Source organism: Drosophila novamexicana, unplaced genomic scaffold (assembly GCF_003285875.2).
Source record: "Drosophila novamexicana strain 15010-1031.04,08,12 unplaced genomic scaffold, DnovRS2.1 tig00000932-arrow-arrow-pilon, whole genome shotgun sequence".
Lineage (NCBI taxonomy): Eukaryota > Metazoa > Arthropoda > Insecta > Diptera > Drosophilidae > Drosophila > Drosophila novamexicana.
The window spans coordinates 2,059,423-2,075,332 of NW_020824832.1; the positions used below are offsets into that span (position 1 = coordinate 2,059,423).

General features: G+C 40.4%; 4 protein-coding genes across 7 annotated transcripts; 3 read left to right on the forward strand and 1 right to left on the reverse strand.

Moving 5' to 3' along the window:
- The first annotated feature begins 882 nt into the window (after window positions 1–882).
- Window positions 883–1,773, forward strand: LOC115765090. Its single transcript, XM_030708473.1, has 2 exons — window positions 883–1,207; window positions 1,465–1,773. Exons 1-2 carry the CDS (start codon window positions 1,033–1,035, stop codon window positions 1,746–1,748), a joined length of 459 nt encoding a protein of 152 aa, XP_030564333.1. The 5' UTR covers window positions 883–1,032; the 3' UTR covers window positions 1,749–1,773.
- A 171-nt stretch (window positions 1,774–1,944) lies between these two features.
- Window positions 1,945–2,949, forward strand: LOC115765089. Its single transcript, XM_030708472.1, has 4 exons — window positions 1,945–2,063; window positions 2,165–2,315; window positions 2,383–2,595; window positions 2,662–2,949. Exons 1-4 carry the CDS (start codon window positions 2,061–2,063, stop codon window positions 2,871–2,873), a joined length of 579 nt encoding a protein of 192 aa, XP_030564332.1. The 5' UTR covers window positions 1,945–2,060; the 3' UTR covers window positions 2,874–2,949.
- Window positions 2,950–3,068: 119 nt separating this feature from the next.
- Window positions 3,069–14,058, forward strand: LOC115765088 (armadillo segment polarity protein). Of its 4 annotated transcripts, none has more exons than XM_030708469.1 (7): window positions 3,069–3,169; window positions 5,473–5,532; window positions 7,936–9,575; window positions 9,733–9,933; window positions 10,005–10,277; window positions 11,273–11,369; window positions 13,049–14,058. In XM_030708469.1, the coding sequence occupies exons 2-7, from the start codon at window positions 5,502–5,504 to the stop codon at window positions 13,315–13,317; spliced, it is 2,511 nt and encodes an 836-aa protein (XP_030564329.1). In that variant the 5' UTR covers window positions 3,069–3,169; window positions 5,473–5,501; the 3' UTR covers window positions 13,318–14,058. The 4 variants fall into 4 exon arrangements, with proteins under 4 accessions (XP_030564329.1, XP_030564328.1, XP_030564331.1 ...); XM_030708468.1 differs by lacking the exon at window positions 3,069–3,169 and adding an exon at window positions 3,587–3,682; XM_030708470.1 differs by lacking the exon at window positions 3,069–3,169 and adding an exon at window positions 4,601–4,671.
- Window positions 14,059–14,307: 249 nt separating this feature from the next.
- LOC115765140 (39S ribosomal protein L16, mitochondrial) lies at window positions 14,308–15,400 on the reverse strand. Its single transcript, XM_030708543.1, has 4 exons — window positions 15,382–15,400; window positions 15,165–15,300; window positions 15,034–15,099; window positions 14,308–14,968 (listed from the first exon to the last, which is right to left on the reverse strand). The coding sequence occupies exons 2-4, from the start codon at window positions 15,211–15,213 to the stop codon at window positions 14,352–14,354; spliced, it is 732 nt and encodes a 243-aa protein (XP_030564403.1). The 5' UTR covers window positions 15,214–15,300; window positions 15,382–15,400; the 3' UTR covers window positions 14,308–14,351.
- Window positions 15,401–15,910: the final 510 nt, after the last annotated feature.

Below are 15,910 nucleotides of genomic sequence, written 5' to 3' on the forward strand. Positions count from 1 at the left end.
CAATAAAAATTTGTAAAATATTATAAACTTTTTGGCTGGATTATGATTATAAAACTAGTAAGCATTATATAGATTAACAAAAATCGTTTAGCTTATATATTTATTTTTTCTTTTTTATTCACAACCCCACACTTACTGTACATAGCGCCCTTCTATGTGATTTTCATAACCTACTCTATGGCTTAACTTAACTTTGCTTTAAATATAAATGAAATATTTTAAAGATCTTGTGTTTTTAATACAATATTGCTGCCAATTAAGTGCCATCACCTGCCCACATTTTCTGTCCATCTCACCATCTCGCGCTCTCTCTCTCTCTCTCTCTCTCTCTCTTTCCGTTTAGCTGAAACGTTAATGCTCCATCAATAAGATGACCTGTAGATTAAGACGCGCGTATGTCAGGCTACAGGGTAACATATAGTCAGGCACGCTCGACTGGAACACTTTCACTTGTTCCAATGTTTTTATTTTCGGAAATTGCTGCATACTTCATGGGTTCGGTTCGGTTTTACTTGCGGAAACGTAACGACACAAATGACGTGAAATAAGCTGAACAGCAGCGAAAGGGAAAACTTTTTGCAGTCACGGATAACGCTAATGATAATTACGATGGTGATGATGATGATGATGATGATCAGCTTTGTCCCCGTTGCAAATAATAAATGGCTGGTGACGTTGGCGTTTCTGTCTCTCTCTCTCGCTCTCTCTGTATGTGTGTGTGTGTGTGTTTATGTAGGTCACGCCGCTGTTGCCGGCTGCCATTTGTATGCGTTTGCTTGTATATAAGTATAAGTGTGTAAACATGTATGTATATGTATATCTGTGGGTGCGTGTGTACAATGGCGAAATTGCCTGTCATGGGGTGCAGTAATAACAGAAGCAAGTACAAAGAACAACAATAACAGCAATGGCAAAAGTTTAATGAGTTCAAGTTTTATAAATGAAAAGACAGGTAGGTGTCCTTGTAGCACAAATCCCAATCAGACGTAGACGGCACGCTACGCGCCACAGACGTTGTCCTGGCCAAGCGGCATGAAGACAAATGCAGCACTGGCGAAAGGCGACGCCGACGAGGATGGCGATGGCCAGAATAACGATCACTTCGAAGGTGATCCACGTCCAATGCCCTACGCATTCGAAAAGGAGTTAATTAGCAAGTCCAATAAACACATACGCATCTGTGACGTGTTCGGGCCCCCAAACAAAGGTATGTATGTATGCATGTATGCGTGTGTCCGTTACGTTTGATCGTATCATTTTGTCTCCTTCGGTCAGACGAATGAGAATGAGAGGACGAACAAATAGAAAACTCGTTCTTTCTCTTTCTCATCCGTTGCCGAGCAGTTAACAAGACTCAAAAATCGGTTCCGCTTCTGGTTCTTTTTATTTTTTTTAACCATTACTTCAAAAAGTTCCACGTTTTCATATATGCTTATAAGTTTTATGTTTATTTATTGCTTACAGTATATCCAATCACTTCCAAATTTTACGCCAAATACGAGCAACATTCGATTTCAAAGGCGCAGGCGCAACGTCACCGGCTGCTAAATTCGCCACCGGATTATCCGTTACTGGAATCACAGATGTACGGCTGGATACCGCTACAGTGTCGAGAGGCTGCCACTTATTTAAATTGTTTACACGCACCAAAACGGCGCTGCCGTATGACTATACACGGCGAACAAATTATAGCAGGGCGAATTACAGAGCGGCCGCCGTACAATGGTTTACAATTCATATTACAATGAAAGATGTACACTCAGCAATATGTGCAATGTACAAATAAAGCTGCAATTTACTTGCAGATAATTGTCTAATGAACGTGTTTTGCTGTGCGTTGACCAGGTCTAATATTTATAGCACATTATTGCACATTTCCAGAATTAAAAAATTGAAATGCTGGCAACGCTGCAACTTGCAACAAGTTGGCAGCTCACTATTTGCGAATGTTTACTTTTTATGCTGTTCTTGCCAGAATTGTTTGTTAGAGCATATAAATTATAAAATGGACATAAAAGCTGCTAAAGATTAATAAACAAAGTACGCCACACCGCATTAATATGGTAGGCACGCAAATAACAGTCGAATGAAGTGGAACAATCAAAGTTCATGTTTTTCAGTTTTCCTCATTATCGTTGATTTCAATATATTAATTCATTAACAGACACAATCAAATAAATCCGCGCCCCGTGACAGTGCCACGGACTCGCACGCCAGCGACCAAACTAATTCTAAGGAAGACATCAACAAGGGTTCGCCTTCTCTCAATCTGGAACAACTGTTAGATGGCATATTCCATGCCCTGCAAAAACTTTGTAAGCAAAACATTTAGAAGGCCCAATGTGTATATAAACCTAATCTTTCTTTATTTAATCTATGCAGGGCTGCAGGGACGCCGCATCGCCTTCTTTATAATGTGCGAGCTGGGCGGAAATGAGCTGTTTGAAGCAGCGGCTTCCTGGTGTGTCCAACATCCAGACATTGCCATCTGTTTGCTGGCCGCCAGTTTTGTGTTCCTCTTGCCTTTGATTATAATTTTTGGCTTTGGAATTATTACCTTGGCAATCACTTTTACCGGTATTCTCGTACTGGAAGGTATTTGATGGATAATAACTTGGCAATTATTTAGAACTAGACATTATCATTTCGTTACAATTACAGGCACATTGCTGACTGTTATCTTCATGATATTTCTGGCATGCATTAGCAGTTTGGCTATTGCTGTGGGTCTGTTTGCTATTGTTGCATATTTTGGATTTTCGCAGTTTTATCTATTCTTTGGAATGGAACGTCACCGAGACGCGTTCATAAAGTTTTTAAAGGCAAATATGAGTACAGCAAATGCAAACGAATCAAACCAAAATACAACTTAAGCGGATCATTAACCTAAGTTAGTTTCCAAAGAGAAAATATGTCGAATTCCCAGTAATAAAAAGACTGTAATATGAATTTTTTTTGCCAAAGAAGTATTTATACTGTTTATCAACGTAGTTTCGATTTGCCCAGTGTTCAATTTGTCGATACATCGATAGTTTTATACAAACCATCCCTAGTATATACAAGTAGTGTTTGTTGCTGCAAGAAACTTGTGTTTAAACTTTTATTGTGAGGTGTATGCAGACTTTTTCATAAACCCTGCTTGTCAGCAGACTTTATTGTTATTGACACGGTGAGTAATCCATATACAATTATAACATATTTTGGTGGTGCGTTCTTTATAAATTATTCACTTGTAAGTAAGCTGCTTGTTGACATGCCCAATGGATGCACATGACATACAAACATATATACATATGTATGTATATATAAGCTGTAATGTTTGCTATTAGCAAGTTGTCCTCTTAGTAAAAAAAATTAAAAATATACTAACATAATTAAGTATTTGCACAGTCCTGAATAGGTCGTTGTCAAATTTTAAATTTTCAAAAACAAAATTTAAATATACTTTAAATATATACATAATAAGTTTGTATCGAGTACATTCATTAAATAATCGATTCTGAGTACAAGTTTCGCGATAACTAAATCAATCGTCCGATAGTATCGTTCAAAGTATTGCAGGTCTTTGCCATATACACACATACTTAGTTTTCGCTGGAAAATATTTTGTAATTTTCGTGTATTTCAGTGCGAGAAAATAAATAAAACCTGCTTTAAAGCAGTTTAAATTCTTATTAACGCGGTAAGTTCTTGAAGTTAAATAATTTGTATCCAAAACGTCGATTTTCCATTGAAAATAAAGAAGCTTTATGTTGGAAAAAAACTAGTGTAAAAAGAAACGTAAGAAAGCTGCCTTCGTTTATGGGAATCAAGCCACCAGCGGGGGAGTGGTAGATTCACACATACAACCATAAGCACTGTTAGTTGCAAATGTATGTTTGTATGCGTTCTCTATGTTTAAATAGTTATAAACATAAACAACGCCAGCGAGTTATGCATTCATTATTTATTATTAATTCATGAATTCTCGATTGAATGAAGAAATCTATATATATTTATGCTGTATGTATGATATATGTATGTGTGCTGGCAGGGAGCTGTCAGTTTTCTGCGCAGCATAAAACATACTTATGTACATATATATATATATATATATATACAGCAAAGTATGCAGAAAGTATGTGCTAGTGCACTTTCTCAGTGATTTGTATATATGTATGTATGTACATATGTCTATTAAAATTGCTGAAAGCAATAGAAAAACCCAAAGCGGGAATCCATTTCCGTGAAAAATGATCACTTTATTACCATTTAGTATCGCAGCATATGGCAACACTGTTAAGCTGCATTGGAGTTTGTCTCTTGTGTACTTATTTACACACATGCTCTCTCTTTCCCGATACTTCTCGCTCACTCTCGCTGCACAATGTGGTATGTATGTTCGTGCACCGCGGCCGCAACGGCGTCGTTCTCACCGTTTTCCAGTCACTTGTCTGTTTCGTTCGGTGCTGGTCGTTCGCTGCGCTGCCAAGAACCAGTACAAGGCTTGCCACAAACAAAAAGAAAAAGCAAAACAGTGAAAAGAAAACTACGAATAATTTTTTTTATAAATATTTTTTTCTCTGTGCATGATTAAAAGAAAATAAGAAGTTGAAGTTAATTAAAGTCTGTTCGAGTTACTTGCGTGATTTAAATTACGTCAAGTTTTTAACTTTGCTCTTCGCTTAGCAGGTAATCTATCAAAAACTACTTTGGTTGCCCTACATGCATACACGCATACATATGTGCATGCATATACATACATACATACATACGTACTATCTTAAGTATGCACCTTAGCATATTTTGTTTGCACCGCAACGTCTCGAAACGGAAATACATGTTTGTTCGTAAAGATATATGTGTGTGTGTCTGCGTGTATGCGTGTGTATATATGTACACATATATAGTTGATACAATACGGGTGAGCAGCGATACTCGTGTTACCTGCTTTTGTGAGAGAGTATAAGTGAGTTGAGGGAGTTAGTGTCTCATCTCACGTTTTCTTCTCAAATTTGACTCAGCAGCTCTCACGTTAAGTTTTTAACTGAATAGTGTGTCAGTGTTAATGTACACTGATATACACATACATACATACTTATATCTACCTAAACACAGCCAGTTATGTTTTCTGGAACCGTGAATGAAAGCTCTGCCACAGAAACGATTAAGCATATTAATACATATGTATGTAGTATGCAGCATTACTTACATACATATGTACACAAATGATGATGATCATCAGCAGGTAGCGAGCCGGTCGAATGGAGATTTACGGGCCGAAACAGAAAAGTACAGAATCGTATTTATTGCAAACAATTCATATCTTTTACACGCGGTTTCCACAATTTTCTAAAATTTTTAAATGCTTTAAAGCATAAAAAAAGGAAACCAAACTGTTACAGATATTTGGGTATTTTGTATTGAACATTTTTATTTGTTAATGCATGCGAGTATACATAATAATAATATTTACATTTTTTGTCTTTTTAGGTGTGGTGTAAATCGCCTAAATCACCAAGATGAGTTACATGCCAGCCCAGAACCGTACAAGTAAGTCCTCAATATGTTGTTCAAGATAATAAATCAATTTGGTCATTAATTTAAATACATTAAGATATGTTCCGTAATCTATGTATGTATAATAGTTTGTACCGTTCATGAACCTGAACAGTTTCGTTCGCAACTCATTGGAAAAGTTCAATTTAACTAGTTCGCGTAAAAATAGACATAATTCGAACAGCTCGGAAAACTATCCTCTGGAATTCTCTACTCCCTGTGAATACTCTACTTTTTATCACACAGCGAATTGATATACATAAGGATGTAGCTATGCGAAACTGGTCAAAAAAAATTGCTGTTTGTTTAACTATTAAAGTGAAGTCTCTTCGCATTTGCGCTCTGTTTTATCCGTTGCAAATGATTCAAAGCTCGATGGGCGCGGGCAGGGCGGGGCCCCAATCACTGTTATTGTTTTACAGCTGCAGCACAAATTCGCTTCAATGCTCATTGACAAACGATTATTTGCAGAGCAAAGGCGCTGTGTAAGTAATCGATTTCAAAAAAATTGTGGGCTGGCTCCAATGATTATCCAGAAACAAAAACAACAACAGCAACAAATACAAGAAGAAGAACGGAATCTATCGGTCGCCATTGTTGTTTATGTTCTTTTGTCTGCTTTCTTTTACTTTTTGTTTTATAGCTGTAATGCATCTCCTTCTGCTTGAGTGCGGCCATCCCTGCCAACTTGTTCATTTGGTTCTTTGTGCCTTCAACATATTATGCTGCCTCTGCAAATTGCGCTTTGTAACGGCAGTTGTTGCTTCTGCTTCAAACACAGCTTCTCCCACTGCTGCTCTGCTTGTTCTTGTTGTTGTTGCTGCTGCCACTTCATTTGCAATCTGTTTGATTTGGGGCGTGTTGATGTATGCGTGCATGCACTCACTCTGCTGCTCTTTAACACGCTGTCTCCCTCGCACACACTTGCTCGTTGTAAGCTCTTATACAATTTTTTTCTCGTTCTGCTATTTCAACTGGCGGCACACGTTTGGGATTTTTGCGCAAAAATTTAATTAGAGCGAGCGCCGCAGTGGCAGGCGACGGCAACGTCGACGTCGGCTTAAGGGCGTTTCGTTGCCGCCTGAGAATATGGCACAAAGTGCGTTTAATCGATCTGGGAAATAAAAATGAATAGAGGGCTCGCCTTCAAGGACTCCGGCGTCGTCGGCAGTTGCAGTTGCTGCGCATTAATAGCGCAAATTCAAAAACAAAGCGAATTGCTGAGCAGGCATAATTAAGGCAAAGTGGCTAACAAAGCGCCCAACGCATTTGGAGCTCAATTACCAGCCCTGCGACCCACACACACACACACACACACACACACACACACACACACACACACACACACACACACACACACACACACACACACACACACACACACACACACACACACACACACACACACACACACACACACACGCACACGCACACACACACACACACACACACACACACACACACACACACACACGCACACACACTGAAGCAGCTGGGAACCATCCCCTGGCAGCGCTCAGCGTGCATTTTTAAGCTTTGATTGCTCGTTGAGACACAAACGACTCTGATGGGTTCCATCTTCACACTCATACACGCATACGATATATACATATATATATATATGTAGTATATAATATAGTATATATATATATATATATGTATGTATGCATTCTGTAAAGGAACCGTCGCTTTTATAATATGCAAAAAATGTCCTGCAGCGCTCAATCTGTCACGTTCCTATTTCAGTTGCTGTTTCAACTTATGTTTTTTTTTGTTTTTGTTTTTGCTGTCATTTCTCTGTCGTGCCGTGTCGTGTCGCATTTCAAATACGAGTAGAAGCCAGACGTTGGCTTTGGGCCATTTCCTCTTTAACCCATTAGAGTCCATGTCTTTAATCCTAGCTACGAAGTACACTTGTCATTTTGCACAACGGAAATACAAATCCACTAAAATGTCTTTAGATGAGTATTTTAAAGTGTACATAAAGTAAATTGAGCTGACAAGAAGTGGCACATGCAAGAGGACGCTATAAACCGAACTGAATGGGTGGGTGGGGAGAGTGTGTGGACGAGACCAGCCCTGTTGAAGGGCCAGCATGTATAATGTTACAAATAAACTTGCGATTCCTGGTAAATATAAATATGTACCGTGTATCTATTCAAATGATGTAAACAGGCAGAAGCATATATTTTTTTCCTGTAGGTTGAATGAGTCACAGCTTCCATTATTACAAATTACAAAATTGCTTTCATTTCGCCCTTCTATGCGATTCTCATAAACCTAATCGGGCTAATTTATATTCTAAGTCTGGGCAGAGATGAGATTATCTTTAAGTCGGACACTCTCGACTCGAGATTTCATATTATGCAATTACAATGGAGTTTTTATTCTTCGTAGTGTCCCATAACAATCAATATAATCCGCCGGATTTGCCGCCAATGGTGTCAGCCAAGGAGCAGACACTGATGTGGCAGCAGAACTCGTATTTGGGTGATTCCGGCATACACTCGGGCGCCGTCACCCAGGTGCCGTCGCTGTCTGGCAAGGAGGATGAGGAGATGGAGGGTGATCCGCTAATGTTTGATTTGGACACCGGATTTCCGCAAAATTTTACACAGGATCAGGTGGACGATATGAATCAACAGCTGAGCCAGACGCGCTCACAACGCGTTCGCGCCGCCATGTTCCCAGAGACACTCGAGGAGGGCATCGAGATACCGTCAACACAATTTGATCCACAGCAGCCAACCGCTGTGCAGCGCCTATCGGAGCCATCACAGATGTTAAAGCATGCGGTGGTCAATTTGATCAACTACCAGGACGATGCCGAGCTGGCCACACGCGCCATACCGGAGCTGATTAAGCTGTTGAACGATGAGGATCAGGTGGTCGTCTCTCAGGCAGCCATGATGGTTCACCAGCTGTCCAAAAAGGAGGCCTCGCGCCATGCCATCATGAACAGTCCCCAGATGGTGGCCGCTCTCGTGCGCGCCATTTCCAATAGCAACGATCTGGAGAGCACCAAGGCAGCTGTCGGCACGCTCCACAATTTGTCGCATCATCGCCAGGGCCTGTTGGCCATCTTCAAGAGCGGCGGCATACCGGCTCTCGTGAAGCTCCTCTCCTCGCCCGTTGAGAGTGTGCTCTTCTATGCGATTACCACGCTGCACAATCTACTGCTGCACCAGGATGGCTCCAAGATGGCCGTGCGTCTGGCCGGCGGTCTACAGAAGATGGTGACGCTGCTTCAACGCAACAATGTCAAGTTCTTGGCCATCGTGACCGATTGCCTGCAGATCCTGGCCTATGGCAATCAGGAGAGCAAGCTTATCATTCTCGCCTCCGGCGGACCCAATGAGCTGGTGCGCATCATGCGCTCTTACGACTACGAGAAGCTCTTGTGGACTACATCGCGTGTCCTCAAGGTGCTCTCGGTATGCTCCAGCAATAAGCCAGCAATTGTTGATGCCGGCGGCATGCAGGCATTGGCCATGCATTTGGGCAATATGTCGCCGCGTCTCGTCCAGAATTGCCTCTGGACACTGCGCAATCTGTCGGATGCGGCCACCAAGGTGGATGGTCTTGAGGCGCTGCTGCAATCGCTCGTCCAGGTCTTGGGATCAACGGATGTCAATGTGGTCACCTGTGCCGCCGGCATACTCTCGAATTTGACTTGCAACAATCAGCGCAACAAGGCGACCGTTTGCCAAGTGGGCGGCGTCGATGCTCTCGTACGCACCATCATCAATGCCGGCGATCGCGAGGAGATCACCGAGCCGGCCGTTTGCGCTCTTCGTCACCTAACCTCGCGTCATGTTGACTCTGAGCTCGCCCAGAATGCGGTGCGCCTCAATTACGGCCTATCCGTAATTGTCAAGCTATTGCATCCACCATCACGTTGGCCTCTAATCAAGGCCGTCATTGGACTCATTCGAAATCTGGCCCTCTGTCCGGCCAATCATGCGCCGCTGCGTGAGCACGGCGCCATACACCATCTGGTGCGTCTCCTGATGCGTGCATTCCAGGATACAGAACGCGTAAGTAGACTCAATTCTAAGCTGAAGGTTTGTCCCGATTGGCTGGTTATTCATAAAAAAATGACAACCAACAATGTGATCTCAGATTAGCCTAATATTAGTGATATATATATATGCATATATGTATATATTAATATTTAATCCACATGATTTGCAGCAACGTTCGTCAATTGCCACCACCGGGTCGCAGCAGCCGTCTGCATATGCCGACGGCGTGCGAATGGAGGAGATAGTGGAGGGCACTGTCGGCGCCTTGCATATCCTTGCTCGTGAATCGCACAATCGGGCTCTCATACGTCAGCAGTCGGTAATACCGATCTTTGTGCGTTTGCTCTTCAACGAAATCGAGAACATTCAGGTGAGTTGTTTGTCTTCTTCTTCTTAATAATTAAATTAATTAATATATATAATAAATAATTCATATTGCAGCGTGTTGCCGCCGGCGTACTTTGTGAGCTGGCCGCCGATAAGGAGGGCGCCGAGATAATTGAACAGGAGGGCGCCACCGGGCCACTCACCGATTTGTTGCATTCTCGCAACGAGGGCGTGGCCACTTACGCAGCAGCCGTGCTGTTCCGCATGAGCGAGGACAAGCCGCAGGACTACAAGAAGCGTCTGTCCATCGAGTTGACCAACTCGCTGCTGCGCGAGGAGAACAACATCTGGGCCAACGCTGACCTGGGCATGGGTCCAGACTTACAGGTGCGTAATAGCCACTAGGATATACACTTTGTTTTGCCTCTATGTATATAAAACATATCTATTAAAAAACCCGTTTTGTTTCGAGTCACAATCCACGAATCTGTACATAAACATTTGTAGCAAATACATTTATAACTGAAACTATTTGTAAGCATATTAATTATGTATATATTACAAAATTATCCACATATTATTATCATCATTATTATTATTATCAACGATAACGAATTGTCGATTTTTTTCCATTACGAAAATCAAAAAAAAAAAATCATTTGGTTTAATGTTAGTTTTAAGTAGAGTTTGATTGCAAGCATTTGGCCGTAGCTAATAGACAATTTAAATTCGAGTTAATTGAAACATTCGAATTACAAAAAAAAAAAAATACTTTTTATCACATTAGGAACAAAGTTAATTACCCCGCCCCCTTGATTTGCCAGCCCATATACATATGTAATCTTTATATACATATATCTCTCTATTTAGTTATTTATTTAAACATGTTATCTAATTACCGTTTAATTTTTGATTTTGTAATTCATTTGAATTTTGATTTATTTCGTTTCTTTTTTTTTCTTACAATATGTTTTGTTTGTGTGCAAAAAACAAAAAATCGAATTCGAACAAACCGACTATCACACACACCACACACACACAACAATCGATGTCACTTGCAACACGCACAACAACAACTACAACAAACACCTGCAACTGTGCATTATCCTCTCTCTCGCTCTCTCTTAAATGCGCAACACAAAAACTCGTGTTCTGTGTCTGTGTGTCTCTTCTCTTTCCTAACAACTTTTCACTTCTGATCCATCCATTCAAAAAATAAAAAAACTATCGAAAAAAAAACCCCACAAACACACACCAATCAACCCACTTTTCGCTCACACACACACACACACACACACACTACAATCGAATTGATAACACGAACACGAACACGTACACATGTCACGATCACGTTCACGATCACGACCACGTCACGATCACAGGATATGCTTGGACCCGAAGAAGCATATGAGGGTCTTTACGGACAAGGTCCGCCCAGTGTGCACAGTTCGCACGGAGGTCGCGCATTCCATCAGCAAGGTATGTATGGCTTGCATTCACCTACTACGGCACTAAGGATCTACAATCAATCAAAACTAATCAATCACAAATCTTACCCCATTTAAATAAGATACCTTAAATATGGCCCGAACCCGCCCCACTTATCGTTGCAAATAATCAATGTCTGAATGTGTGTGTGTAAACTAATTATTTGCTTAAGCTGAAATCAACAGATGACTTAAAGTGAGCCCCCCCCCTCCCCCCTCTTACCGCACACAGTAGTCAATTGAGCCCCCCGGTCCAACACAACCCCAGGAGCCTTTGTGAACATCATTAATCATTAGTAGCTTAACAATAATCACATCAGTAACTAATCGATTACCTAACAAGTATCCTTAATAATCGATAGCTACGTTAAGTGTCATCAATTACAAAACTATCGATTACCACTTCACTGATTCAAAAGTCAAGTTCACATGAACCAGTTTGAATAGAGTTTCACAGTTTCACGTACACTCTCTCAAACTCGATCGTGTGAACTTAGCTTGAATCTCTTTTTCTTATGCTCATGCTCGATAACATGTGTATGTATTTCTGTTCCCTGACCCGACCCCGGCCATAGCCACAACCATGGACAGCGCCACACCCACCCGAAGCCAATCAGCACCACCCATTGACCCAGTTCTGCATGCCAAGTGTGCTACGTAAACATATATGCATATATAAAACAAAAAATAATAAACCACAAGCGTAACTTTACTTCATTTCTCTTTGCGTCTGTTTAGTTAGTTACATCCCCTTCCCGCCCATTATTTAAAAGCCCAACTTCAAAGTGTCTGTTCAATGTTTCAATTGCCATCGAGTAAAATCCGTTCTTATATCCACTCTCCACAGTGTAAATCATGATGAAAGCATTAGCAAAAGCGCGAACTCTTTGACAAACAGGAAAAATAAGTGGTTGAACCTAAAAAAAAGGCTCTGTACTGTACTATGCTGAAAGCTATGAAAGAAAGCTCAACAGAGAGTGAGCAAGAGCCGCATTCCGAGCTTATGCAGCGAGTGCTGAGACCATTTAACATGCATGTTAAATCTACAACATAACATTTTACTCGAATGTTAAGTTGGAGTCGGATTATAATGTTTCATTCCATTCGCCTTTTTGCCTTGCCCCAGCAAGCAGTAAATTAGAGAACACAAATAGAGAGTTAGAGGTAACGGTTCGTAGAGCTGCGTACACCCCCCCACCCACACTCTGATATAATACACATATAGATTCAAATACATACACAACGCACCCACACACACACAGAGAAATCTCAAACTTGATACGGTCTGAGGCGAAAAACTGAAAAACAGCGTTCTCTTGATTTTCTTTGATTAATTGTTTATTTTCAAATAATAAATGGCTATTTTAACTTTGATATATTATCAATTACAATTATGCTTTAAGTTGAATTAAGCATTGATTTGGCATGCATCTTAAGTGTTCGATAGACTTAAACTTTTGCTTAATATAATTGAATGCTGCATTCACTGGAAAGTGTCCTTGTACGTATGCATGTGGATATATGAGTTAAACCATTAGATCCGAGTGCTTTATCTCTTATATAGTACATATATTATATAATTTGATAATAATATAATAATAATTTAATTTATAACTTGTCAGATTTTGGCTGTGCCTGCAATTAAACTCCATCAAATTTCTCATTCCGCAGGATATGATACTCTACCAATAGATTCAATGCAAGGTCTCGAAATCAGCAGTCCAGTAGGTGGTGGTGCTGGCGCTGCTGGTAATACAGTAGGCGGTGGTGCTGGCGCCGGTGGCGCTGCACCACCCGGCGGAGCACCCACATCGCCCTACTCCATGGACATGGATGTCGGCGAGATTGATGCGGGCGCTTTGAATTTTGATTTGGATGCCATGCCGACGCCACCCAATGACAACAATAACTTGGCTGCCTGGTACGATACCGACTGTTAAGCACAGATCACATGAATGATCATGATTATGATTAAGAAGACGAGATGACTACGACGACGATAACAACTTTGGTTGTTCATTCAAACACAATATAAATACTAAGATACCTATCGCCCACATCAACCATATGCCACTAGGCTAGGCAGCTCAACATATATTAACAAAATTAAGAATAAACAACAAAATCGTAATCGATAACTTTGCGCTCTCGCAACTTGAAAGAGCGTAAAATGCTAAAAATAGAATGTGCTCTCATTATGTATGTGTATGTAAACATCAAATGATGTTTGTATGTGTTTGTGTTTATACATAAGGCGGGCTATGTCATATAAAATGTGTTTTTTTTCTTTTTCTTTTGTCAATTTGCCTTTACAATTTAGCAATTGTATCTAAGGTAAACACACACATTCATATTATGAATCAGCAATAATACTTAGCCCCTCTCGCATATACTACAAGACATGAACACGAAACGACAGCAATTTTTTTTGTGGCTTTTGGAGAGCGAAAAGCCACCTGAAAAGACATGGCAGAAAATGTACGTAGTATTGAAATATGTGTATGGGCATTACGCATCTTGGTGTTTATATTGTCTTTGGTTGATGCCAATGTCGTGCAATTAAAATACACACATTACATTATATATTAAACATAAACATAATCTTACATATTACCCATATACACAAAAATGGAAATTAAACGAATGTTTGCAATAGAATCATAAATTAAAAACGTTTTTCAACTTGAAAACCAGAAGCATTTCCAGTATTTGAGTTTTCTTTTCTTTTTTTTGGAAACTGATAGCAAACATTTTGAAAAACTCGAATGGAACGTTTGATAGAGGATAATCTACATAATTGAACATATTTTTTGATGGATTGCAAATTCCGATATGGATTTCTGGAAGCTTTAGAGCGACCGCTGTACTTGAAATTTGAATAAACATTAAGAGGCAGTAAGGCACAAAAATTGATTAACAACAATTGGTTGATTTATTAAAACATTTACTAAGTTAATTATTGGTTCGCTATAAACTATAAATGCTTGCCGAACCACTTGTGGTCCACAGGCGACAGCCATCGATGGCAACCATTTAAATTGTTTTGTATAACATATTTCAAGGTGAACGGGTTCTGGTTCTCGCGAGCTCGTTGCTCCTCCGATGCCTGCAGCTCGTCCAGCATTTGCTGGGAGACAACAGTTGCCTGGAATGGCAACTGATTGGCCACCTGCTGGAGGAAGCCCTTGCATTCGACGAACTCGCATTTGCCAGCAATCTCAACAATCACACGGCCGGCCTTGACTGGCGTCACGTAATGGTCGATGGCACCCTTGCCGCCGCCCATGCGTTGGCCCTGACCCTTTTTGGTGATTGGTTGCCAAGGCGCGGGCACACGCCAAGTGGCAAACATTGTGTTCACGTTCATTTTGCGGCCAATGGTCAGACGCATCATTTCGTAGTGCCCCCAACGCAAACGGCCGCCACCTGTCGCAATTATCGCGTATTGTTTGTGGAGCAGTTGATTGTGGACGAGCTCGGGTCCGCGCATGTAACGCAAACGCTTTTGCATTTTGGGTGGTCGCAAGTTGGGTGGATGCTGGGGCATGCGCTCCATAATACGCAGCTTGGGTCGCTCCACTTTCTCGATGTCTGCAATTTGATGCACATTGTAGTACAGTATAATATTGGAAATATATATCATTAGGGGGTTTTACTTTCATATTTGATTGGCGGTGGAAAATATTTGAGGCCGGCTACGCAATTGTAATTCACATTGGCAGCTGAAAATGAATATGATTTTGAATGAAATTATACTTGTGCTGTTTCTGAATAGTATTGTACTTACATGTTATACTGGTCTTTAACAATTGTGTGACCGTTTTTAAGCACCACATGTCTCTTTTAAATATTTATTAAAGTCAAGAATTCAGGAGTTTGGGCTATTGCTGGTTGCATCAGCGGAGCGTTGCCAGACTGTCGACCTTCCGATTTAAAATTGTTTTTAATTGGCAGATTAGGATTAGCATAAGCCATCAGATGCGTATATTAAATGTACAACTTACTGATTATGAGCAGGTTAATTTATGTTTATATATCCATACAAATAATATTAATTTATTTTTTTTTTTGTTATATTTAGTAACACTGTTTTAGATGCAGGGCTACCATAGGCATTTCGTTATCGCATTCACGATTCATCGAAAATATGCGATATATGAATACAAAATATATGTTTTACCGTTTATATATTTTTATAAAAATCGAATATTGCTCGATAAGTAAGAATAAACAATATAAAACAGCAACAGATTCGTCTATATTCGACATAACTGTACAGGTTGCATATGCAGGTTATAATATGTATTTGATTGCTATAGTGGAAACTCGGTATATGCGTGTGGGTGTGTGTACTTATTGCTATCGAAAAATGCAACGCTGCAAAGTGTGGTATTTTTCTTCATATATTATCACTGGTTAAAGTTTAGGATACCCTGCGCATACACGAAAAATCATTTTTTGTCTAAATAGTGTATGTTTTGAAACATTCTCTATATGTACATACAAACAAATAGAACTGTAGATCCGAGTGCA